Here is a 25366-nt window from a genome sequence, read left to right on the forward strand (position 1 = left end):
CGGGGATTTTCAGCAACGCCCCAGCAATGAAATAAAAAATAATGCTGGAGTGGTGCTGTAAATGTGATGCAGCTCTTGGTTACTGTATGGGGGCTCCTTATACTAATACTCATAAAAGACCCAGGTGGTACGTATCAAAAGCCCCCGACCCCCCATCTCCAGCCTCCCCAGACAGCAAATATTATGTAATGGAGTACATATAATATCATAACAAGCATTATAATATTCAGCCCCCAGTGAACTGTCCCCCCTCCCCCACTTCAGCCCCAATGCCCCCATCATCTCACATCCACCCCTCATTGCCCTGTCCCACCTCACCCACCTTCTGCCCTCACAGACCCCAAATGGTCTTACATTCACCCCCCAGTGCCCTGTCTCCCCTCCCCCACAATACCATGGTCTCACATTCACCCCCAGTACCCTGTCCCCCCTCACTCACTTTCAGCCCCCACAATACCCCAACGGTCTCACGGTGACATACCTGAATTTAATAAACCTAATCAGTTCCATCCCCACTTACTGATAAAGTTTGCACTGCAGGCAGGACCAGGATGTGTGAGTGAAATGCAAGGTGTGGGCACTAGGACCCAGCGTGCCTGAGCCAATCCCAGCGTGCACAGAGTGAAGAAAACTGCAGCCAGGAAAAGCTTCTTGATCAGGTCACAGGCGAAACCATTCACTGCAGGAGGGAGACTGCAGCCGGCCACTGTGCTAGCAGCGTGCAGAGTCTCTGTCAGACGGGAGCAGACATTATACTGCTCAGCTCCTATGTTCTGCCTCGTCACAGAAGTGGCCCTGGCTCCCAGTGGGCCCCTTCATGTGACAGGGCCCGGGGCGATGGCCACCTCTGCCCCCCCCAGTAGCTACGCTACTGGCCCCAACACAAGCCTTCAAACAGCATAATAACCCCACACAGCCGTCCACACAGTATAATAGACCCCGCACAATCCTTGACACTGTATAATTGCTTTCATGCAGTATAAAGGTCCCCATCACAGCCCTCCAAACAGTATAATGACCCCCACAAAGCCCTGCAAACAGTATAATGGCCCCCACATAGCCATGAAAACAGTCAAATAGACCCCCTCATACCCCTGAAAACACTAAAATGGCCCCTACTTAGCTCAACAAATTTGTGTAATGGCCCCCACATAGCCCTGCAAACAATATAATGACCCCCACATAGCCAGCAAACAATATAATATATAACCCCACATATCCCTCCATAAAGTATAAAGACTCTCACATAGCCCTCCAAATACTATAATGGCCCCCACATTGTCTTCCATATAGTATAAAGGGCGCCACATAGCCCTCCATATAATATAATGTCCCCCACATTGCCTTCCATATAGTATAATGGGACCACATTGCACTCCATGTATAATAATGCGCCCCCATTGCCTTCCATATAGTATAATGTGCTCCTATTGCCCTCCATATAGTATAATGTGTCCCCATTTCCCTCCATATAGTATAATGCACTTCCATTGCCCTACATATAGTATATTGTGCTCCCATTACCCTCCATATAGTATAAAGTGCCCTCATTGCCATCCATAAAGTATAATGCGTACCCATTTTCCTCTATATATTATTGTGTGCCCCCATTGCCCTACATAGAGTATCATGGGAGAGGCATTGCCCTCTATATAGTGTAATGCAACCCCATTGCCCTCCATATAGTATAATGTGCCCCATTGCCATTCATATAGTATAATGCACCCCATATAGTATAATGAGCCCCCATTGCCCTCCATATAGTATAATGTACCCCCATATAATATAATGCGCCCCATACAGTATAATGCGTCCCATTGCACTTCATATAGTATAATGCACAACTATATAGTATAATGGGCCCCATATAGTATAATGCGCCCCAATTGCACTTCATATAGTATAATGCACCCCCATATAATATAATGCGCCCCATATAGTATAATGCGTCCCATTGCACTTCATATAGTATAATGCACAACTATATAGTATAATGGGCCCCATATAGTATAATGCGCCCCAATTGCACTTCATATAGTATAATGCACCCCCATATAGTAGAATGCATCCCCATATAGTATGATGCACCCCCCTGTAGTATAATCTGCTTCCATTGCACTTTATATAGTATAATGCACCCCCATATAGTAGAATGCATCCCCATATAGTATGATGCACCCCCCTGTAGTATAATCTGCTTCCATTGCACTTCATATAGTATAATGCGCGCGCACACTGTATTCATTGATTAAAAATAAATACCCACCTCCCCTCAGTCCCTTACTGCTCTGGTCTCCTCAGCGTGTGGTCTGAAGTGCTGCACATCTCCACGCAGCAGACGCTATATAGTGATGTCATTGCACCCTCTGCACTGAGATGTCAGATCACTCACAATACTGACAGTCCAGCACGCTCTGATCCCACCATAGGGCGGCTGAGCCCTCACTCACAGTGTCCCTAGGCCAAAATAAAAATGAAATTGACACTTTGTATCTGCCCTCTTGAATGCCTATTTGTTGTATTCTTTAGAACTGCCCTCTGCTGACTGATTCTGACCCGGCTATACCACTACAGGCAAACACTTGCTCCACTACACTTTTTGCGCTTCATCTCTGAAAACAAATCACTGAGAGGGGATTATCCTAGAAGTAATGATTAGTTGATGTATTTATTAGGATATTACAGGGTCTGGCCTTTTGCACAATTACTCAATAGCTTGTTTTAAAGGGCTTTGCAGATAGTAGAAAAAAGGGTCTAAATGTTCCTTCCAAAAAAGGGCTACTTTTGTTCATGGATGGTGTCTGATATTGCAGCTCAGTCCCCTGTATCTAATACTGCAGCTACAGCGCAAAGGATAAATTCTGAGGTTAAAATCTGCAGTATAAATTGACTCTGCAAGTCAACTGTCACGCAGATTTTTTATGCAGGATGAGATTTGTACTGTAATATGTTGCAGATTTTTTACCAGGAAAATCTTGATGAAAAATCCACACATCTGTTTCAATGCCTTTATCTTTTGTCTTTACGGGTCTAGAGTATTATGAACGAATCGATCAAAGTGGAAAAGACAAAGTAAGAATATTTCAATTATATTGCTATATGGTAACACTTAAATGCAAACACATGAAGCTTTTCTGAAATTTTACCTGAAATGATAGATTTGCTTTTAGGGTCGGTCTCACACATCAGCGCTTCAAGGTTCTTGTACAGACTCCAGTCCCCTCCCCCCCCCCCCACACCACTGACTGACAGCTTCCTTTGTACACTGTGCATAGGCAGAAAGCTGCCAATCAGCTATGGGGGTGGGGTTATACAAAGCTCAGGAATATGGAAGACTACATGGTAGCAGGTGTACTAGCCCTCTAGTAATAATCTACAAGGATTTTATAAAAACTACAGCTAGTAGCTCAGTAAGTGACACATCACTGGAATCAGGGTCTCTGTTTGTACATAATGCTGTTCTCCGATTAAGTGTCAAAATCCTGCTGACAGATTCCCTTTAAATGGTAAGGGTATGGTTATTTTCCACTGAGAATAATGGGTCTTAACTAAACAAAATATTTTTGTTTAGCTAATAGTAACCATTCTAATAAATATCAATATTTGTTAGAACTCTTATACTTCTGTTTTATGTTTTTCATTTTAGAAGAAAAATGAAAAATACAAGAAAGGTAATTATTTAATTAGGTACAGATTGATCTCTGAATTTGTCCCTTTCCCCTCTTGAAAGGATGAAATTAATTTCCTACAGTATCAATAAGGTATCAACAAAAATGTGCTATAATTGTATGCAAACAAGGAACCAAAGCAGATACCCATTGACTGGAATGTTCAACAAGTGAACACCTCCATCATTTTTTTTTCTAACTCTTTCTCCGCTGTATATTTTAATGTCGTACTATAGTCTTCATAATTATTATTTTTTCACTAGGGGGCGCTCACTGATTACTTTTTTTTATATTGTACAGTTCCATTGCATCCAGTAAGGTCTCATTGGGGTTCAAAACAATAAAAACTCATGTATGTGTATAAATAGGTTCTCTGTTGTGAATTCTGCTCTTGGGCTCCCTCCGGTGGTTATAAGTGGTAGCGCTGCTGTCTGTCCTTCACAGCAGTCATCAGGTGCGTCCACTTCGGACTGGGCTATTTAGCCTGGCTTCACCCTTTAGTCAGTGCCAGTTGTTCATTGTTTCTGGAGGATTCACATCCCTTCCTGGTCTCTCCTGCTTGCTGTTCATTTCTACCAAGATAAGTCTGCTTGTTTTTGCAGCCACATTTTGTGGGCCTTATTGTTCAGTGCATTTCATGTTTTTTCTTGTCCAGCTTAATCTGTGTAAGGATTTATGCAGCCAAGCTGGTATCTCTGGAGAGGCAGATATACCCTCCATGTCTTTAGTTAGATGTGGAGTTTTGTATTTTCTGTGGTGGATATTTTCTAGTATTTTATTACTGACCGCATAGTACTCTGTCCTGTCCTTTCTATTTAGCTAGAAGTGGCCTCCTTTGCTAAATTCTCATTTCAGTCTGTGTATGTTTTTTTTCCCTCTCCTCTCACAGTCAATATTTGTGGGGGGCTGCCTGTTCTTTGGGGATTTTCTCTGAGGCAAGATAGTTTTCCCTTTTCTATCTCTAGGGGTAATTAGTCCTCCGGCTGTGTCGAGATGTCTAGGGAGCGCTAGGTACATTCCACGGCTACTTCTAGTTGCGGTGTTAGGTTCAGGGTCTGCGGTCAGTACAGGTACTACCTTCTCCAGAGTACGTCCCATGCTGCTCTTGGGCCACCAGATCATAACAGTACAACTGGCCATCAATGAGTTAACCGCATCTCAGAAGAAGGGAAGGAAAGTGCTGAGCCATTTTTTTTTTCTGTAGTCTGCTGTGTTTTTTTTTTCTCTTCCCTCTTTGCCTCTGGGTGGCTCAGGAGTTCGGCGCTGGTATGGATGTTCAGGGACTGGCTTCCCGTGTGGATCAACTTGCTGCTAGAGTACAGGGTATTTCCGATTATATCGATCAGACTCCAGTTTTAGAGCCTAGAATTCCAACTCCTGATTTGTTTTTTGGGGATAGGTCCAAATTTCTGAGCTTTAAAAATAACTGTAAACTGTTTTTTGCTCTGAAACCCCGTTCTTCTGGTGATCCCATCCAGCAAGTTAAAATTATTATATCTCTGCTGCGTGGTGACCCCCAGGATTGGGCATTTGCCCTGGAATCTGGGAATCTGGCATTGCTTAATGTAGACACCTTTTTTCAGGCGCTTGGGTTATTGTATGACGAACCTAATTCAGTGGATCATGCTGAGAAGACCTTGTTGGCCCTGTCTCAGGGTCAAGAAGTGGCAGAATCATATTGCCAGAAGTTTAGAAAATGGTCTGTACTGACTAAATGGAATGAGGATGCCTTGGCGGCAATCTTCAGAAAGGGTCTTTCTGAATCCGTTAAAGATGTTATGGTGGGGTTCCCCACGCCTGCTGGTCTGAGTGAATCTATGTCTCTGGCCATTCAGATTGATCGGCGCTTGCATGAGCGCAGAGTTGTGCACACTATGGCATTGTCTTCCGAGCGGAATCCTGAGCCTATGCAGTGTGATAGGATTGTGTCTAGAGCTGAACGACAAGGATTCAGACGTCAGAATAGGTTGTGTTTTTACTGCGGCGATTCTGCTCATGTTATTTCTGATTGCCCTAAGCGTACCAAGAGAATCGCTAGTTCTGTTACCATCAGTACTGTACAGCCTAAATTTCTGTTATCTGTGACCCTGATCTGCTCATTATCGTCATTTTCTGTCATGGCATTTGTGGATTCAGGCGCCGCTCGAAATTTAATGGACTTAGAATTTGCCAGACGTTGTGGTTTCCCCTTGCAGAGTCCTATTCCTTTGAGGGGCATTGATGCTACACCGTTGGCTAAAAATAAACCTCAGTTTTGGACACAGCTGACCATGTGCATGGCGCCAGCCCATCAGGAAGATTGTCGTTTTTTGGTGTTGCGTAATTTGCATGATGCCATTGTGCTGGGTTTCCCATGGTTACAGGTCCATAATCCGGTATTAGATTGGAAATCTATGTCTGTGACTAGTTGGGGTTGTCAGGGGGTTCATGGTGACGTTCCTGTGATGTCAATTGCCTCCTCCCCCTCTTCTGAAATTCCTGAGTTTTTGTCAGATTTCCAGGATGTATTCGATGAGCCCAAGTCCAGTTCCCTTCCACCGCATAGGGACTGTGATTGTGCTATTGACTTGATTCCAGGCTGTAAGTTCCCTAAAGGCCGACTTTTCAACCTGTCTGTGCCAGAACATACCGCCATGCGGAGCTATGTGAAGCAGTCCTTGGAGAAGGGGCATATTCGGCCATCTTCTTCACCATTGGGAGCAGGTTTTTTCTTTGTTGCCAAGAAAGATGGCTCCTTGAGACCCTGTATTGATTATCGCCTCTTGAATAAGATCACGGTCAAATTCCAATACCCGTTGCCTTTGCTTTCTGATCTGTTTGCTAGGATTAAGGGGGCTAGTTGGTTTACTAAGATTGACCTTCGAGGGGCATATAATCTGGTTCGTATTAAGCAGGGGGACGAATGGAAAACTGCGTTTAATACGCCCGAAGGCCATTTTGAATATCTTGTGATGCCATTCGGACTCTCTAATGCTCCATCTGTGTTTCAGTCCTTCATGCATGATATATTTCGGAATTATCTTGATAAATTCATGATTGTATATTTGGATGATATTTAGATTTTTTCAGATGATTGGGAGTCTCATGTGAAACAAGTCAGGATGGTATTTCAGATCCTTCATGATAATGCCTTGTTTGTGAAGGGGTCTAAGTGCCTCTTTGGAGTACAGAAGATTTCTTTCTTGGGCTTCATTTTTTCTCCCTCATCTATAGAAATGGATCCGGTTAAGGTTCAGGCCATTCATGATTGGATCCAGCCCACATCCGTGAAGAGCCTTCAGAAATTTTTGGGCTTTGCTAATTTTTATTGCCGTTTCATTGCCAACTTCTCCAGTGTGGTTAAACCCCTGACCGATTTGACGAAGAAAGGCGCTGATGTTACGAATTGGTCCTCTGTGGCTGTTTCTGCCTTTCAGGAGCTTAAACGCCGATTTACTTCTGCCCCTGTGTTGCGTCAGCCGGATGTTTCTCTTCCTTTTCAGGTTGAGGTTGACGCTTCTGAGATTGAGGCAGGGGCCGTTTTATCTCAGAGGAATTCTGATGGTTCCTTGATGAAACCGTGTGCCTTCTTTTCTCGAAAGTTTTCGCCTGCGGAACTCAATTATGATGTCGGCAATCGTGAGTTGCTGGCTATGAAGTGGGCATTTGAGGAGTGGCGACATTGGCTTGAGGGGGCCAAGCACCGTATTGTGGTCTTGACTGATCATAAGAATCTGATTTACCTCGAGTCTGCCAAACGGCTGAATCCTAGACAGGCCCGATGGTCCCTGTTTTTCTCTCGTTTTGATTTTGTTGTCTCGTATCTTCCGGGTTCTAAGAATGTTAAGGCTGATGCCCTCTCTAGGAGTTTTTTGCCTGATTCCCCTGGGGTCCTTGAGCCTGTCGGCATTCTTAAGGAGGGGGTGATTCTTTCTGCCATCTCTGTTATGAACTGGTGGTTTAGGAGCCACATGGGACGAGCTCTGGAGGAGGTGGTACCTGTACTGACCGCAGTTCCTGATCTTAACACAACACTAGAAGTAGCCGTGGGATGTTCCTGTCACTCCCTAGACACCTCATCACAGCCGGAGGACTACCTACCCCTAAAGATAGAAACAGGAAAGCTATCTTGCCTCAGAGAGAATCCCCAAAGGAAGACAGCCCCCCACAAATATTGACTGTGAGTGGAGAGGGAAATGACATACGCAGAATGAAACCAGGATGAAGCAAAGGAGGCCACTCTAGCTAGATAGATAGAATAGGACAGAATACTGTGCGGTCAGTATTAAAAACTAGAAAAATCCACCACAGAGTTTACAAAAATCTCCACACCTGACTAAAGGTGTGGAGGGTAAATCTGCTTCCCAGAGCTTCAGCTTAACTGAATAAATCCATACTGACAAGCTGGACAAGAAAAAACATAGAAAGTGCTGAACGATAAAGTCCACAAAATGTGGACTGCAAAGAACAAAGCAAGGACTTAACTTTGCTGAACTGGTCAGAACATCAGGGAAATCCAAGAGAGATGTGAATCCAAGCAGGAACCATTGACCACTGGCACTAGCTGAAGGATAGAGCCAGGATAAATAGCCGAGCCAGAATAGACGATCAGTGGAAGCAGCTGCTGACTGCTAAATCCAAGGAGCAGCAGTTCCACTTAAATCCACCGGAGGGAGCCCAAGAGCAGAACTCACAAAAGTGCCACTTACAACCACCGGAGGGAGCCCAAGAGCGGAATTCACAACAGTATCCCCCCCTTGAGGAGGGGTCACCGAACCCACACCAGAGCCCCCAGGCCGATCAGGATGAGCCAAGTGAAAGGCACGAACCAAATCGGCGGCATGGACATCGGAGGCAACAACCCAAGAATTATCCTCCTGGCCATAACCCTTCCACTTGACAAGATACTGAAGCCTCCGCCTCGAAAAACGAGAATCCAAAATTTTCTCCACCACATATTCCAACTCCCCATTAACCAACACCGGGGCAGGAGGATCCACAGAGGGAACAACGGGCACCACATATCTCCGCAACAAAGATCTATGGAAAACATTATGGATGGCAAAAGAGGCTGGAAGGGCCAAACGAAAAGATACCGGATTGATAATCTCAGAAATCTTATAAGGACCAATAAACCGAGGTTTGAACTTAGGGGAAGAAACCTTCATAGGAACATGACGAGAAGATAACCAGACTAAATCCCCCACCCGAAGCCGGGGACCAACACACCGACGGCGGTTAGCAAAACGATGAGCCTTTTCCTGAGACAACGTCAAATTGTCTACCACATGAGTCCAAATCTGCTGCAACCTGTCCACCACAGAATCCACACCAGGACAATCAGAAGGCTCAACCTGCCCCGAAGAAAAACGAGGATGAAAACCAAAATTACAAAAGAAAGGTGAAACCAAAGTAGCCGAACTAGCCCGATTGTTAAGGGCAAACTCGGACAACGGCAAGAAAGCCACCCAATCATCCTGATCAGCAGACACAAAGCATCTCAAATAGGTTTCCAAGGTCTGATTAGTTCGCTCAGTTTGGCCATTTGTCTGAGGATGGAACACCGAAGAAAAAGACAAATCAATGCCCATCCAGCACAAAAGGCCCGCCAAAACCTAGAAACAAACTGGGAACCTCTGTCAGACACAATATTCTCCAGAATGCCATGCAAACGAACCACATGCTGAAAAAACAATGGAACCAAATCAGAGGAGGAAGGCAATTTAGGCAAAGGTACCAAATGGACCATTTTAGAGAACCAGTCACGAACCACCCAGATAACAGACATCTTCTGGGAAACAGGAAGATCCGAAATAAAATCCATGGAAATATGCGTCCAGGGCCTCTCAGGGACCGGCAAAGGCAAAAGCAACCCACTAGCGCGGGAACAGCAAGGCTTGGCCCGGGCACAAGTCCCACAGGACTGCACAAAAGAACGCACATCCCGCGACAAGGAAGGCCACCAAAAGGACCTAGCAACCAAATCTCTGGTACCAAAAATCCCAGGATGACCAGCCAACACTGAACAATGAACCTCAGAAATTACCTTTCTAGTCCATCTATCAGGAACAAACAGCTTCCCCACAGGACAGCGGTCAGGTTTATCAGCCTGAAATTCCTGAAGCACCCGCCGCAAATCAGGGGAGATGGCAGAAAGAATCACCCCTTCTTTAAGAATGCCAACCGGCTCAAGGACTCCAGGAGAATCAGGCAAAAAACTCCTAGAGAGGGCATCAGCCTTAACATTCTTAGATCCCGGAAGATACGAGACCACAAAATCAAAACGGGAGAAAAACAGGGACCATCGAGCCTGTCTAGGGTTCAGCCGCTTGGCCGACTCGAGGTAAATCAGATTCTTATGATCGGTCAAGACCACAACGCGGTGCTTGGCTCCCTCAAGCCAATGTCGCCACTCCTCAAATGCCCACTTCATAGCCAACAACTCACGATTGCCAACATCATAATTGCGCTCCGCAGGCAAAAACTTTCTGGAAAAAAAGGCACATGGTTTCATCAAAGAACCATCAGAATTCCTCTGAGACAAAACGGCCCCTGCCCCAATCTCAGAAGCGTCAACCTCAACCTGAAAAGGAAGAGAAACATCCGGCTGACGCAACACAGGGGCAGAAGTAAATTGGCGTTTAAGCTCCTGAAAGGCCTCAACAGCCGCAGAGGACCAATTCGTCACATCAGCGCCTTTCTTCGTCAAATCGGTCAGGGGCTTAACCACACTGGAAAAGTTGGCAATGAAACGGTGATAAAAATTAGCAAAACCCAAAAATTTCTGAAGGCTCTTCACCGATGTGGGTTGAATCCAGTCATGAATGGCTTGGACCTTAACAGGATCTATTTCTATAGACGAGGGAGAAAAAATAAAACCCAAAAAAGAGACCTTCTGAACTCCAAATAGGCACTTAGACCCCTTCACAAATAAAGCATTATCACAAAGGATCTGGAATACCATCCTGACCTGCTTCACATGAGACTCCCAATCATCGGAAAAAATCAAAATATCATCCAAATACACAATCATGAATTTATCAAGATAATTGCGGAAAATATCATGCATGAAGGACTGAAATACAGAAGGAGCATTAGAAAGCCCGAAAGGCATCACAAGGTATTCAAAATGGCCTTCGGGCGTATTAAATGCAGTTTTCCATTCGTCACCCTGTTTAATACGAACAAGATTATATGCCCCTCGAAGGTCAATCTTAGTAAACCAACTAGCCCCCTTAATCCGAGCAAACAAATCAGAAAGCAAAGGTAAAGGGTATTGGAATTTGACCGTGATCTTATTAAGAAGGCGATAATCAATACAGGGTCTCAAGGAGCCATCCTTCTTGGCAACAAAAAAGAATCCCGCTCCCAATGGTGACGAGGACGGCCGAATATGCCCCTTCTCCAAAGACTCCTTGACATAACTCCGCATGGCGGCATGCTCTGGCACAGACAGATTGAAAAGTCGGCCCTTTGGGAACTTACAGCCAGGAATCAAGTTAATAGCACAATCACAGTCCCTATGTGGAGGAAGGGAACTGGACTTGGGCTCATCAAATACATCCTGGAAATCCGACAAAAACTCAGGGACTTCAGAAGAGGGGGAAGAGGAAATTGACATCAAAGGAACGTCACAATGTACCCCTTGACAACCCCAACTAGTCACAGACATAGATTTCCAATCCAGCACCGGATTATGTTCCTGTAACCATGGAAAACCCAGTACAACAACATCATGCAAGTTATGCAACACCAGAAAATGGCAATCTTCCTGATGTGCTGGAGCCATGCACATGGTCAGCTGAGTCCAATACTGAGGTTTATTCTTGGCCAATGGTGTAGCATCAATCCCCCTCAAAGGAATAGGGCTCTGCAAAGGCTGCAAGGAAAAACCACAGCGCCTGGCGAATTCCAAGTCCATTAAGTTCAGGGCAGCGCCTGAATCCACAAATGCCATGACAGAAAAGGACGATAATGAGCAAATCAGGGTCACAGATAAGAGAAATTTAGGCTGTACAGTACTGATGGTAACAGACCTAGCGACCCTCTTAGTACGCTTAGGGCAATCAGAAATAACATGAGCAGAATCACCACAGTAAAAACACAGCTTATTCTGATGTCTGAATCCCTGCCGTTCTGCTCTAGTCAAAATCCTATCACATTGCATAGGCTCAGGACTCTGCTCAGAGGATACCGCCATATGGGATACCGCCATATGGTGCACAACTTTGCGCTCGCGCAGACGCCGATCAATCTGAATGGCTAGAGACATAGATTCGCTCAAACCAGCCGGCGTGGGGAACCCCACCATAACATCTTTAAGGGCTTCAGAAAGACCCTTTCTGAAAATTGCCGCCAGAGCATCCTCATTCCATTTAGTGAGCACAGACCATTTTCTAAATTTCTGGCAGTATAATTCTGCCGCTTCCTGACCCTGACACAGGGCCAACAGGGTTTTTTCTGCATGATCCACAGAATTAGGTTCGTCATACAATAATCCGAGCGCTTGAAAAAATGCGTCTACATTCAGCAATGCCGGATCCCCTGATTCAAGGGAGAATGCCCAGTCCTGAGGGTCACCACGCAGCAGAGAGATGACAATTTTAACCTGCTGAATGGGATCACCAGAGGAACGGGGTTTCAAAGCAAAAAACAATTTGCAGTTATTTTTAAAGTTCAAAAACTTGGATCTATCCCCAAAAAACAAATCAGGAGTAGGAATTTTAGGCTCTAAAGCCGGAGTCTGGACAACATAATCTTGGATACTCTGTACTCTTGTAGCAAGTTGATCCACACGAGAAAACAAACCCTGAACATCCATGCCAGCACCAAAATCCTGAACCACCCAAAGATTAAGAGGAAAAAAAAGACAAAACAGACTGCAGAAAAAAAAATGACTCAGAACTTTTTTTTCCTTCTTTTGAGATGCATTTAATTCATTTTTGGCCAGTTGTACTGTTATGAACTGGTGGTTTAGGAGCAACATGGGACGAGCTCTGGAGGAGGTGGTACCTGTACTGACCGCAGTTCCTGATTTTAACACAACACTAGAAGTAGCCGTGGGATGTTCCTGTCACTCCCTAGACACCTCATCACAGCCGGAGGACTAACTACCCCTAAAGATAGAAACAGGAAAGCTATCTTGCCTCAGAGAGAATCCCCAAAGGAAGACAGCCCCCCACAAATATTGACTGTGAGTGGAGAGGGAAATGACATACGCAGAATGAAACCAGGATGAAGCAAAGGAGGCCACTCTAGCTAGATAGATAGAATAGGACAGAATACTGTGCGGTCAGTATTAAAAACTAGAAAAATCCACCACAGAGTTTACAAAAATCTCCACACCTGACTAAAGGTGTGGAGGGTAAATCTGCTTCCCAGAGCTTCAGCTTAACTGAATAAATTCATACTGACAAGCTGGACAAGAAAAAACATAGAAAGTGCTGAACGATAAAGTCCACAAAATGTGGACTGCAAAGAACAAAGCAAGGACTTAACTTTGCTGAACTGGTCAGAACATCAGGGAAATCCAAGAGAGATGTGAATCCAAGCAGGAACCATTGACCACTGGCACTAGCTGAAGGATAGAGCCAGGATAAATAGCCGAGCCAGAATAGACGATCAGTGGAAGCAGCTGCTGACTGCTAAATCCAAGGAGCAGCAGTTCCACTTAAATCCACCGGAGGGAGCCCAAGAGCAGAACTCACAAAAGTGCCACTTACAACCACCGGAGGGAGCCCAAGAGCGGAATTCACAACACATCTCCCCTGATTTACGACGGGTTCTTCAGGAATTTCAGGCTGATAAACCTGACCACTGTCCAGTGGGGAAACTGTTTGTTCCTGACGGATGGACTAACAAAGTGATCTCTGAGGTTCATTGTTCTGTGTTGGCTTGCCATCCTGGGATTTTTGGTACCAGAGATTTGGTTACTAGGTCCTTTTGGTGGCCTTCTTTGTCACGGGATGTTCGTTCTTTTGTGCAGTCCTGTGGGACTTGTGCGCGGGCCAAGCCTTGCTGTTCCCGCGCTAGTGGGTTGCTCTTGCCTTTGCCGGTCCCTGAGAGGCCTTGGACGCATATTTCTATGGATTTTATTTCAGATCTTCCTGTTTCCCAGAGGATGTCGGTTATCTGGGTGATTTGTGACCGATTTTCTAAGATGGTTCATTTGGTACCTTTGTCTAAATTGCCGTCCTCTTCTGATTTGGTTCCGTTGTTTTTTCAGCATGTGGTTCGTTTGCATGGCATTCCGGAGAATATTGAGTCCGATAGAGGTTCCCAGTTTGTTTCCAGGTTTTGGCGGGCTTTTTGTGCTAGGCTGGGCATTGATTTGTCTTTTTCTTCCGCATTTCATCCTCAGACAAATGGCCAAACCGAGCGAACTAACCAGACTTTGGAAACTTATTTGAGATGCTTTGTGTCTGCCGATCAGGATGATTGGGTGGCTTTCTTGCCATTGGCCGAGTTTGCCCTTAATAATCGGGCTAGTTCTGCTACCTTGGTTTCACCCTTCTTTTGTAATTCTGGGTTTCATCCTCGTTTTTCTTCAGGGCAGGTTGAGCCTTCTGATTGTCCTGGGGTGGACTCTGTGGTTGACAGGTTGCAGCAAATTTGGGCTCATGTTGTGGACAATTTGGTGTTGTCTCAGGAGGAGGCTCAGTGTTTTGCTAACCGTCGTCGGCGCGTGGGTTCCCGGCTTCGGGTTGGGGATTTGGTCTGGTTGTCTTCCCGTCATGTTCCTATGAAGGTTTCTTCCCCTAAGTTCAACCCTCGGTTTATTGGTCCTTATAGGATTTCTGAGATTATCAATCCAGTGTCTTTTTGTTTGGCCCTTCCAGCCTCTTTTTCCATCGATAATGTTTTTCATAGATCTTTGTTGCGGAAATATGTGGTGCCCGTTGTTCCCTCTGTTGATCCTCCTGCCCCGGTGTTGATTGATGGGGAGTTGGAGTATGTTGTTGAGAAGATCTTGGATTCTCGTTTTTCAAGGCGGAGGCTTCAGTATCTTGTCAAGTGGAAGGGTTAGTGGAGGATAATTCTTGGGTTGTTGCCTCCGATGTTCATGCTGACGATTTGGTTCGTGCCTTCCATTTGGCTCGTACTGATCGGCCTGGGGGCTCTGGTGAGGGTTCGGTGACCCCTCCTCAAGGGGGGGTACTGTTGTGAATTCTGCTCTTGGGCTCCCTCCGGTGGTTATAAGTGGTAGCGCTGCTGTCTGTCCTTCACAGCAGTCATCAGGTGCGTCCACTTCAGACTGGGCTATTTAGCCTGGCTTCGCCCTTTAGTCAGTGCCAGTTGTTCATTGTTTCTGGAGGATTCACATCCCTTCCTGGTCTCTCCTGCTTGCTGTTCATTTCTACCAAGATAAGTCTGCTTGTTTTTGCAGCCACATTTTATGGGCCTTATTGTTCAGTGCATTTCATGTTTTTTCTTGTCCAGCTTAATCTGTGTAAGGATTTATGCAGCCAAGCTGGAATCTCTGGAGAGGCAGATATACCCTCCATGTCTTTAGTTAGATGTGGAGTTTTGTATTTTCTGTGGTGGATATTTTCTAGTATTTTAATACTGACCGCATAGTACTCTGTCCTGTCCTTTCTATTTAGCTAGAAGTGGCCTCCTTTGCTAAATTCTCATTTCAGTCTGTGTATGTTTTTTCCCTCTCCTCTCACAGTCAATATTTGTGGGGGGCTGCCTGTTCTTTGGGGATTTTCTCTGAGGCAAGATAGTTTTCCCTTTTCTATCTCTAGGGGTAATAAGTCCTCCGGCTGTGTCGAGATGTCTAGGGAGCGCTAGGTACATTCCACGGCTACTTCTAGTTGCGGTGTTAGGTTCAGGGTCTGCGGTCAGTACAGGTACTACCTTCTCCAGAGTACGTCCCATGCTGCTCTTGGGCCACCAGATCATAACAGTTCTCCCCACTCTGCATATTTCACAGGAAGCCAATTGACGTGTTAATGTCAAGTTTCTAGAGGATGATAGGAACTAGAATACCCAAAGGAATCAGCAGTCACTAACTCCATGCCAGTGTTAATCAATCAGCACATATACAGGGTACTATTCAATATTTGCTTGGATATTTACCTTAAAAATCAAAATATATTGGATCCTTTGTCTCTTCTTTAGGTATTAAATTCTCAGTAATGATCTTTACAATTGAAAAAATTATTCACAAATTCATAAATGAGTATTGTCAGATAGTACTTGTCAAAACTAGCGATTTTGCAATTTACTGCTAATTAAAATTTTCAGCTGTTCTTAGCATATTAACATTTTTCTTTTATTTACAACTTGTTGCTATAGAGACCGACCAACTCTGCTACAGTGCCCTGCGAAAGTATTCGGCTCCCTGGAACTTTTCAACTTTTTCCCAAATATCATGCTTCAAACATAAAGATACCAAATGTAAATTTTTGGTGAAGAATCAACAACAAGTGGAACACAATTGTGAAGTTGAACGAAATTTATTGGTTATTTTACGTTTTTGTGGAAATTCAAAAACTGAAAAGTGGGGCGTGCAATATTATTCGGCCCCTTTAACTTAATACTTTGTTGCTCCACCTTTTGCTGCGATAACAAGTCTCTTGGGGTATGTCTATCAGTTTTGTACATCGAGAGACTGAAATTCTTGCCCATTCTTCCTTGGCAAACAGCTCGAGCTCAGTGAGTTTTGATGGAGATCGTTTGTGAACTGCAGTTTTCAGCTCTTTCCACAGATTCTCGATTGGATTGAGGTCTGGACTTTGACTTGGCCATTCTAACACCTGGATACGTTTATTTGTGAACCATTCCATTGTAAATTTTGCTTTATGTTTGGGATCATTGTCTTGTTGGAAGACAAATCTCCGTACCAGTCTCAGGTCTTTTGCAGACTCCAACAGGTTTTCATCAAGAATGGTCCTGTATTTGGCTCCATCCATCTTCCCATCAATTTTAACCATTTTCCCTCTCCTTGCTGAAGAAAAGCAGGCCCAAACCATGATGCTGCCACCACCATGTTTGACAGTGGGGATGGTGTGTTCAGGGCGATGAGCTGTGTTGCCTTTACGCCAAACATATCGTTTAGCATTGTTGCCAAAAAATTCGATTTTGGTTTCATCTGACCAGAGCACCTTTTTCCACATGTTTGGTGTGTCTCCCAGGTGGCTTGTTGCAAACTTTAAATTACACTTTTTATGGGTATCTTTGAGAAATGGTTTTCTTCTTGCCACTCTTCCATAAAGGCCAGATTTGTGCAGTGTACGACTGATTGTAGTCCTATGGACAGACTGTCCCACCTCAGCTGTAGATCTCTGCAGCTCATCCAGAGTGATTATGGGCCTCTTGGCTGCATCTCTGATCAGTCTTCTCCTTGTTTGAGATGAAAGTTTAGAGGGGCTGCCGGGTCTTGGTAGATTTGCAGTGGTATGATACTCCTTCCATTTCAATATGATCACTTGCACAGTGCTCCTTGGGATGTTTAAAGTTTTGGAAATTATTTTGTATCCAAATCCGGCTTTAAACTTCTCCACAACAGTATCACGGACCTGCCTGTTGTGCTCCTTGGTCTTCATGATGCTCTCTGTGCTTCAAAGAGAACCCTGAGACCAGGGCCGGACTGGCCATCGGGCAGTTCTGGCAAATGCCAGAACGGCCGGTCCCTGTAGTGGGCCGCTCGATCTTTTGCTCCCCTTCATGCTGTCAGCTCCTGCAGTCAGAAGCGATCGAGCTGCCCTGCTCTATTAAAATCACTGCCGCCACACTGGATGAAGTTTGCGGCTGCCTGAGTGCCCTCTGATGTCCTGCTCACCAGCTACAGTGAGGTAAGTAACACAGGCACGTCAGGCAGGGGGAGGGGGCGCCGCGCTCTTCTCTTCTGTGCAGCTCCGACTCTGCCACCTGCACTTACTGCTGTTTGTTATCAGGACATCAGACCGCCCACTTCCTCCTGTCCAGCGCGGTGGCAGGGACAGAAAAGATTTAGGAGCTGCTGATAAACCAGTGCCCTGAGCAGAAGAACAGAAAGCTCCTGAGTTTTACCTAGGAGAAAAGAAGCTGTTGAAAGGCAAGCATTAATAGAATTAAGAAGAAAAAAAAAGCTGTATCCATTCTGCTCCCACACCACTAAGTGTATGTTTCCACATTCAGGAAACGCTGCGTTTTTGACGCAGCGTTGAGCCGCAGCGTCAAAAACGCAGCGTCCAGATGTTACAGCATAGTGGAGGGGATTTTATCAAATCCCGTCTCCACTATGCAGTAAAAAACGCATGCGGCACACCCGAGAAAACGCACCTGCGGCGCGTCTTTTAAGAACGCAGCATGTCCTTGCATTGCAGAAAAAACGCAGGTGACCTGCCAGTGACCTCAGGTGCATATTTGGTCAGGATTTTACCTGCATAAAATCCTGACCAAATCCTGAGGCAATCCTGAACGTGGACACATACCCTTAGAGTACGTGTCCACCTTCAGGATGGCCGGCAGTTTGGACGGAGTGGCAAACCCGCTCCGCCCAAAGCGCCGCCCCCTTCTGTAGACGCGATGATGCCGTATGTGTTCATTGCACACATCCGGCATCATCGCACCCCACACATAGGGCCCTGTGTTTTACCTTGCGGCGGCACAGCGTTGACGCAAGGTAAACAGACATGCTGCGATCTAAAAAGACGCGCAACATGTCTGGAATCGCAGGGCCGCCAGGTGCGTGTTACCACGCATAGTGGAGACGGGATTTGAAAAAATCCCCTCCACTATGCTGTAACTTCTGGACGCTGCGTGCATGACGCTGCGGCTCTACGCAGCGTCAAACACGCAGCGTTTCCTGAACGTGGAAACATACCCTAACGGTCGGTATTAGCAGCGCTTTGGACGCAGCTCCGTCCAAAGCGCTGCCAGCTTCTGTACGTCCGGTGATTCCACATGTGTTCATAGAACCGTGCGGAATCACGGCATCCTATACATTGGACTGTGCTATTTATCTTGCAGAGACTGAGCGTCTCCACAAGATAAATAGACATGCTGCAGTCTGGAAAGAAGCCCCGCATATCCATTTACATAGGGAGGCCGGAGGCGTCTTTGTACACATAGTGGAGATGAGATTTCATAAAATCCCCTCCACTATGGTGTAACATCTGGACGCTGTGGATTGGACACTGCGGCTGTACACAGCGTCCAGTCCACAGCGTTTACTGACCGTAGAAATGTACCCAAACGCAAAAGAAAATCACCACTCCTGTGGTGAACTATAACTCCCAGCATGCCATAGGAGCTTCTGTACACGCTGGGAGTTATAGTTCTCCTCAAAGGGATAAGGATAATAGTCAAAGATCTAATATAATAATCGCCAGTTAGGACTTCCGGCCGCTGTCCCTAAATCTCATAAGGCAGCACGGCAGTGTCACTCTGGCCTGGGCCCAACACCCTACACTGCAGTCCCCACTCACCTCACAGCCTTCTCCTCCGCCACCAGCTCGGATACGGAGCCTGCGACACTTCTCGTCAGCCTCCTCGTGAAGCCAACTCGGTCCAGCTGACGAGGGGGACAAGCATCGCCTCTGCTGCCCCGACCTGGCAATCTCACCGCCACCTCCCCCCCTCAGCCACACTGCAAAGTCCTGGCCTCAAAATCAGTCCAGTATGTCCCGTGCTCCGCCAGCAGAACCAAGCGCCTCTGATGTCACAGGTCCCGGAACGTAACAGTCCCTCCTTTAGCTGCAGTTCTGTCTATGACTCTTCTGCTTCCAGGCAGGACACAAAACCAAAATACTAGCAGGGCAAAATATGGCAGACAAGGGCCCAGCGAGATCCCACGAGAGGATGCTGTGCTGAGGAGACTGTCTCAGTGCTGTGCTGCCGCCTGTGCAAGTGACATCTCCGCTATTCCCACTGTGTCGTTACTACGTATGCTCGGGAATAGCGGTGACGTGTATGGCACTTGTGCAGGTGCAGTTTATGGCTGCAAGGCCACGAACTGCGCCTGCACAAAAATGCAGCGGGATGATATAAAACAGATATGTTGGAAAGCGCAAACGGTGTGAGACATATCCGCTGCTCCTGTCAGCACCACTAAGCATGCACAGATGTTAATTTCACCGCATTCCCAATGCCATAGCACCTATGGAATCTTAAAGGGAATCTGATGGCTGATGCATGCTGCTGGTTCCACAGGCCGCATGTGTCAGACATTGGCTGTATGATTCCAGAAAGGTATGTTTGACTCTGAAATGCTGCTGCGTTGTAGGGAAAAACATACTGTAAAAGCCACCAAGGACCAAGGCCACACGGGTGACTAGTCAGACAGGCGGGTCCCTGGTGGCTTCTCCACATCCGCTCCCACTGAGGGACAAGTTTCTTCCTGCGTGCGAGTACACACCAGTCTTTGGCAGCCAGAGGGGAGAAGACAGACATGTTTTTCTCTGTGATGCCGCAGCGTTTCAGAGACAAACATACCTGACTTATATCGTACAGTCAGTGCCGGACACATGCTGCCCATGGGTCACACAGCAGATATCAACGGTCAGGTTCACTTTAAGGGTATGTGTAAACATTCCGTATTGGGCAGTGCTTTGGACGCAGTGCATGTCCGCTGTGTCCAAAACGCTGCCAGCTTCTGAGCGCAGGTGAATCCGCATGTGTTCACTGAACTGTGAAAAAATACAAACTTCTGCTGCGCTGGCGTCTATTATTGTCTGCATCTCTGACATCAGTAGTGCTACAGAGGATTAGCTGCTGAGCTCCCTGATTGGCTGCAGCACTATTGACGTGACATCAGAACTGTAGACACTGGATCTGCGGAGTGTGAATAAAGTGAAGTTTGTTTGGGGTGTAGTGCTATGTGATATTTTATCGTATAGCACTTGGCCCAGTGTTATTCTATGGGGCAGAGCAGTTCAGCGATTGTTTTCTCATGCTGAATCGGCATGAGAGAACAATTGCAGCATACTGCGATTGGTAGCGCACAAATATATATTCACCATGCGACAAGTGGGCCTGTGTAACTTCAAATGCCAGGGCTGAATTTTAGTCCCAGTCCGGCCCTGCCTGAGACTATCACAGAGCAGGTGCATTTATACGGAGCATTGATTACACACAGGTGGATTATATTTATCATCATGAGGCATTTAGGACAACATTGGATCATTCAGAGATCCACAATGAACTTCTGGAGGGAGTTTGCTGCACTGAAAGTAAAGGGGCCGAATAATATTGCACGCCCCCCACTTTTCAGTTTTTGAATTTCCACAAAAATGTAAAATAACCAATAAATTTCGTTCAACTTCACAATTGTGTTCGACTTGTTGTTGATTCTTCACCAAAAATTTACATTTGGTATCTTTATGTTTGAAGCATGATATGTGGGAAAAGGTTGAAAAGTTCCAGGGAGCCGAATACTTTCTCAAGGTACTGTGGAAAGCAAACCGCGTGCAGATCTTACTTGCTTTTCTTTTGAGCTTTACAGCTTTGCAGGATCATTGAACTGCGTTTTTACCTCCTAATCGAAGCCAGGTTCAGCGCAGCGTTTACAGGCAAGACAGCATTGGTGGTCGGTGTCCAAGACACCAAGCTGTAAACAAAAGTGTTAATATCTAAAGAACTGCTGCAAATTTTAAAAAGTACAGTAAATTGCAAAATTGTTTGTTTTTTTCATGGTCTTTCCAACAATATCCATCTATAAAATAATCCCTTACTGTATATCAATGGCTTGGATAATGGTTCTATTTTTTTATTTATTTTTACAGATGACAGCGGCAATTCAGTAAGTTCATTTACCAAGTATATGTAAATTAAATAAAAAAAATGTAATTCTGTTATTTTGAGTTCTTTCTCATTACGCCATTTACCGACCGGATTCATTAATTTTATATTTTCATATATTGGGCATTTACGAGTACAACGATACAAAATATGTGTATTTTTTTTGTTTCACTTTTAACCCCTTAGTGACGGAGCCACATTTTTAAAAACTGACCACTGTCACTTTGTGTGATAATAACTCTGGAATGCTTCAACAAATCCCAGTGATTTTGAGAATGTTTTTTCTGGACACATTATACTTTATGATATTGCTAAATTTAGGTTGATATGTTTTATGTTTATTTATGAAAAATATCAGAAATGTGAGAAAAATGTTAAATAAATAGCAATTTTTAAACTTTGAATGATTATCCCTTTAATCCAGATACTCATACCTGTTGTGAATTCTGTTGTGGGTTCTGCTCTTGGGCTCCCTCCAGTGGTTATGAGTGGTGGTGCTGCTGTTTGTCCTTCACAACGGTCATCAGCTGCTTCCACTTTGGACGGGGCTATTTAGTCTTGCTCCTTCCTTTAGTGAGTGCCAGTTGTCCATTGTTTTCTAGGGACCCACATCTCAGCTTGGTTTCTCCTTCTGGATTGTCCAAATCATCAAAGATAAGTCCTGGCTCTGTTTTTGCAGTCGACATGCGGTGGACTTAATTGTTCTGTGAATTGCTATGTTTTTTCTTGTCCAGCTTTGTCTGTGTTAAGATTTACTCAGCCAAGTTGGAAGCTCTGGAGTCACAGAGTTACCCTCCATGCCTTTAGTTAGGTGTGGAGATTTTGTATTCTCTGTGGTGGATTTTGTAGTATTTTTTATACTGACCGCACAGTACTCTGTCCTGTCTTTTCTTTCTAGGTAGCGTGGCCTCCTTTGCTAAATTCTGTTTTCAGTCTGCGTTTGTAATTTCCCTCTCCTCTCACAGTCAATATTTGTGGGGGGCTGTCTTTCCTTTGGGGATTTTCTCTGAGGCAAGATAGTATTCCTGTTTCTTTCTTTAGGTGTAATTAGTCCTCCGGCCGTGACGAGGTGTCTAGTGAGTGACAGGAACATCCCACGGCTACTTCTAGTTGATGTGTTAAGTTCAGGGTCTGCGGTCAGTATAGAGGCCACCTACTCCAGAGCTCGTCCATGCTGCTCCTAGGCCACCAGTTCATAACAGTACAACTGGCCAACAATGAGTTAACCGCATCTCAAAAGAAGGGAAAGAAAGTGCTGAGCCTTTTTTTTTTCTGTACTCTGTTGTGTTTTTTTTTTCCCTCTTCACTTCTGGGTGGCTCAGGAGTTAGGCGTCGACATGGATGTTCAGGGACTTGCTTCTCGGGTGGATCAACTTGCTGCTAGAGTACAGGGTATTTCTGATTATATCATGCAGACTCCTGTTTTAGAGCCTAGAATTCCTACCCCCAATCTGTTCTTCGGGGACAGGTCCAAATTTTTGAGCTTTAAAAATAACTGTAAACTGTTTTTTGCTCTTAAGCCCCGTTCCTCTGGTGATCCCATCCAGCAGGTAAAAATTGTCATTTCTCTGTTGCGCGGTGACCCGCAGGATTGGGCATTTTCCCTGGAGTCTGGGAATCCGACCTTGCTTTGTGTGGACTCCTTTTTTCAGGCGCTTGGGTTATTGTATGATGAACCTAACTCTGTAGAGCATGCTGAGAAAACACTTTTGGCCCTGTGTCAGGGTCAAGAAGCGGCAGAGTCATATTGCCAGAAATTCTGAAAATGGTCTGTGCTCACTAAGTGGAATGAGGATGCTTTGGCGGCAATTTTCAGAAAGGGTCTTTCTGAATCTGTTAAAGATGTTATGGTGGGGTTCCCCACGCCTGCAGGTCTGAGTGATTCTATGTCTCTGGCCATTCAAATTGATCGGCGCTTGCGTGAGCGCAGAGTTGTGCACACTATGGCGTTGCCTTCCGAGTGGAGTCCTTAGCCTATGCAGTGTGATAGGATTGTGTCTAGAGCAGAACGCCAAGGATTCAGACGTCAGAATAGGTTGTGCTTTTACTGCGGCGATTCTGCTCATGTTATTTCTGATTGCCCTAAGCGTGCCAAGAGAATCGCTAGTTCCGTTACTATCAGTACTGTACAACCAAAATTTCTGTTATCTGTGTCCCTGATCTGCTCATTATCGTCATTTTCTGTCATGGCATTTGTGGATTCAGGCGCCGCTTTAAATTTAATGGACTTAGAATTTGCCAGACGTTGTGGTTTTTCTTTACAGCCTTTGCGGAGTCCTATCCCTTTGAGGGGGATTGATGCTACACCATTGGCTAAAAATAAACCTCAGTTTTGGACACAGTTAACCATGTGTATGGCGCCAGCCCATCAGGAAGATTGTCGCTACCTGGTGTTACATAATTTGCATGATGCTGTTGTGCTGGGGTTTCCATGGTTACAGGTACATAATCCGGTGCTGGATTGGAAATCTATGTCTGTGACTAGTTGGGGTTGTCAGGGGGTTCACGATGACGTTCCTCTGATGTCAATTTCCTCCTCCCCCTCTTCTGAAATTCCTGAGTTTCTGTCAGATTTCCAGGATGTTTTCGATGAGCCCAAGTCCAGTTCCCTTCCACCGCATAGGGACTGTGATTGTGCTATTGATTTGATTCCAGGCTGTAAGTTTCCTAAGGGCCGACTTTTCAACTTGTCTGTGCCTGAACATGCCGCCATGCGGAGCTATGTAAGGGTATGTGTCCACGGTCAGGATGGCCGGCGGTATCGCCGGAGCGGCGAAGCCGCTCGGCGCTAAGCCCCGCCCCCTTTCTGGGACGCGATGATGCCGGATGTGTTAACTGTACACATCCGGGATCATCGCACCCTCGCATAGCGCCCTGTGATATTACTTGCGGCGAAGCAGCGTCGCCACAGGTAGCACGGACATGCTGCGATCTGAAAAGACGCGCAGCATGTCCGGAGTCGCAGGGAAGTCGGATGCATGTTTCCACGCGTAGTGGACACGGGATTTCATAAAATCCCCTCCACTATGCTGGAACATCTGGACGCTGCGTGGTTGACGCTGCAGCTCTGCGCAGCGTCAAACAAGCAGCGTTTACTGACCGTGGACACATACCCTAAGGGAGTCCTTGGAGAAGGGGCATATTCGGCCATCTTCTTCTCCATTAGGAGCAGGTTTTTTTTTTGTTGCCAAGAAGGATGGCTCCTTGAGACCCTGTATTGATTATCGCCTCTTGAATAAGATCACGGTCAAATTCCAATACCCGTTGCCTTTGCTTTCTGATTTGTTTGCCAGAATTAAGGGGGCTAGTTGGTTTACTAAGATTGATCTTCGAGGTGCATATAATCTGGTTTGTATTAAGCAGGGTGACGAATGGAAAACTGCGTTTAATACGCCCGAGGGCCATTTTGAGTATCTTGTGATGCCATTCGGACTCTCTAATGCCCCATCTGTGTTTCAGTCCTTCATGCATGATATTTTTCGGAATTATCTTGATAAATTCATGATTGTATATTTGGATGATATTTTGATTTTTTCAGATGATTGGGAGGCTCATGTGAAACAAGTTAGGATGGTATTTCAGGTCCTTCGTGACAATGCCTTGTTTGTGAAGGGGTCTAAGTGCCTCTTTGGAGTACAGAAGGTTTCTTTTTTGGGCTTCATTTTTTCTCCATCATCTATCGAAATGGATCCGGCTAAGGTTCAGGCCATTCATGATTGGATCCAGCCCACATCCGTGAAGAGCCTTCAGAAATTTTTGGGCTTTGCTAATTTTTATCGCCGTTTCATTGCCAACTTCTCCAGTGTGGTTAAACCCCTGACCGATTTGACAAGGAAGGGTGCTGATGTAGCTAATTGGTCCTCTGAGGCCGTTTCTGCCTTTCAGGAGCTTAAGCGCCGATTTACTTCTGCCCCTGTGTTGCGTCAGCCGGATGTTTCTCTTCCTTTTCAGGTTGAGGTTGACGCTTCTGAGATTGGGGCAGGGGCCGTTTT

At 45.6% G+C, this 25366-nt stretch overlaps 1 protein-coding gene across 1 annotated transcript in view; it reads left to right on the forward strand.

The window, feature by feature from the left end:
• LOC143803830 (uncharacterized) overlaps positions 1-25366 on the forward strand; it is a 154456-nt gene that overhangs the window by 15084 nt on the left and 114006 nt on the right. Inside the window, exons 7-9 of the mRNA XM_077281596.1 lie at positions 3035-3072; positions 3647-3671; positions 21359-21375. Of these exons, the coding sequence (XP_077137711.1) occupies positions 3035-3072; positions 3647-3671; positions 21359-21375 (80 nt within the window). The remainder of the gene's footprint in view (positions 1-3034; positions 3073-3646; positions 3672-21358; positions 21376-25366) is intronic.

The sequence above is a fragment of the Ranitomeya variabilis genome, chromosome 2 (genome assembly GCF_051348905.1).
Source record: "Ranitomeya variabilis isolate aRanVar5 chromosome 2, aRanVar5.hap1, whole genome shotgun sequence".
Classification (NCBI taxonomy): Eukaryota; Metazoa; Chordata; class Amphibia; order Anura; family Dendrobatidae; genus Ranitomeya; species Ranitomeya variabilis.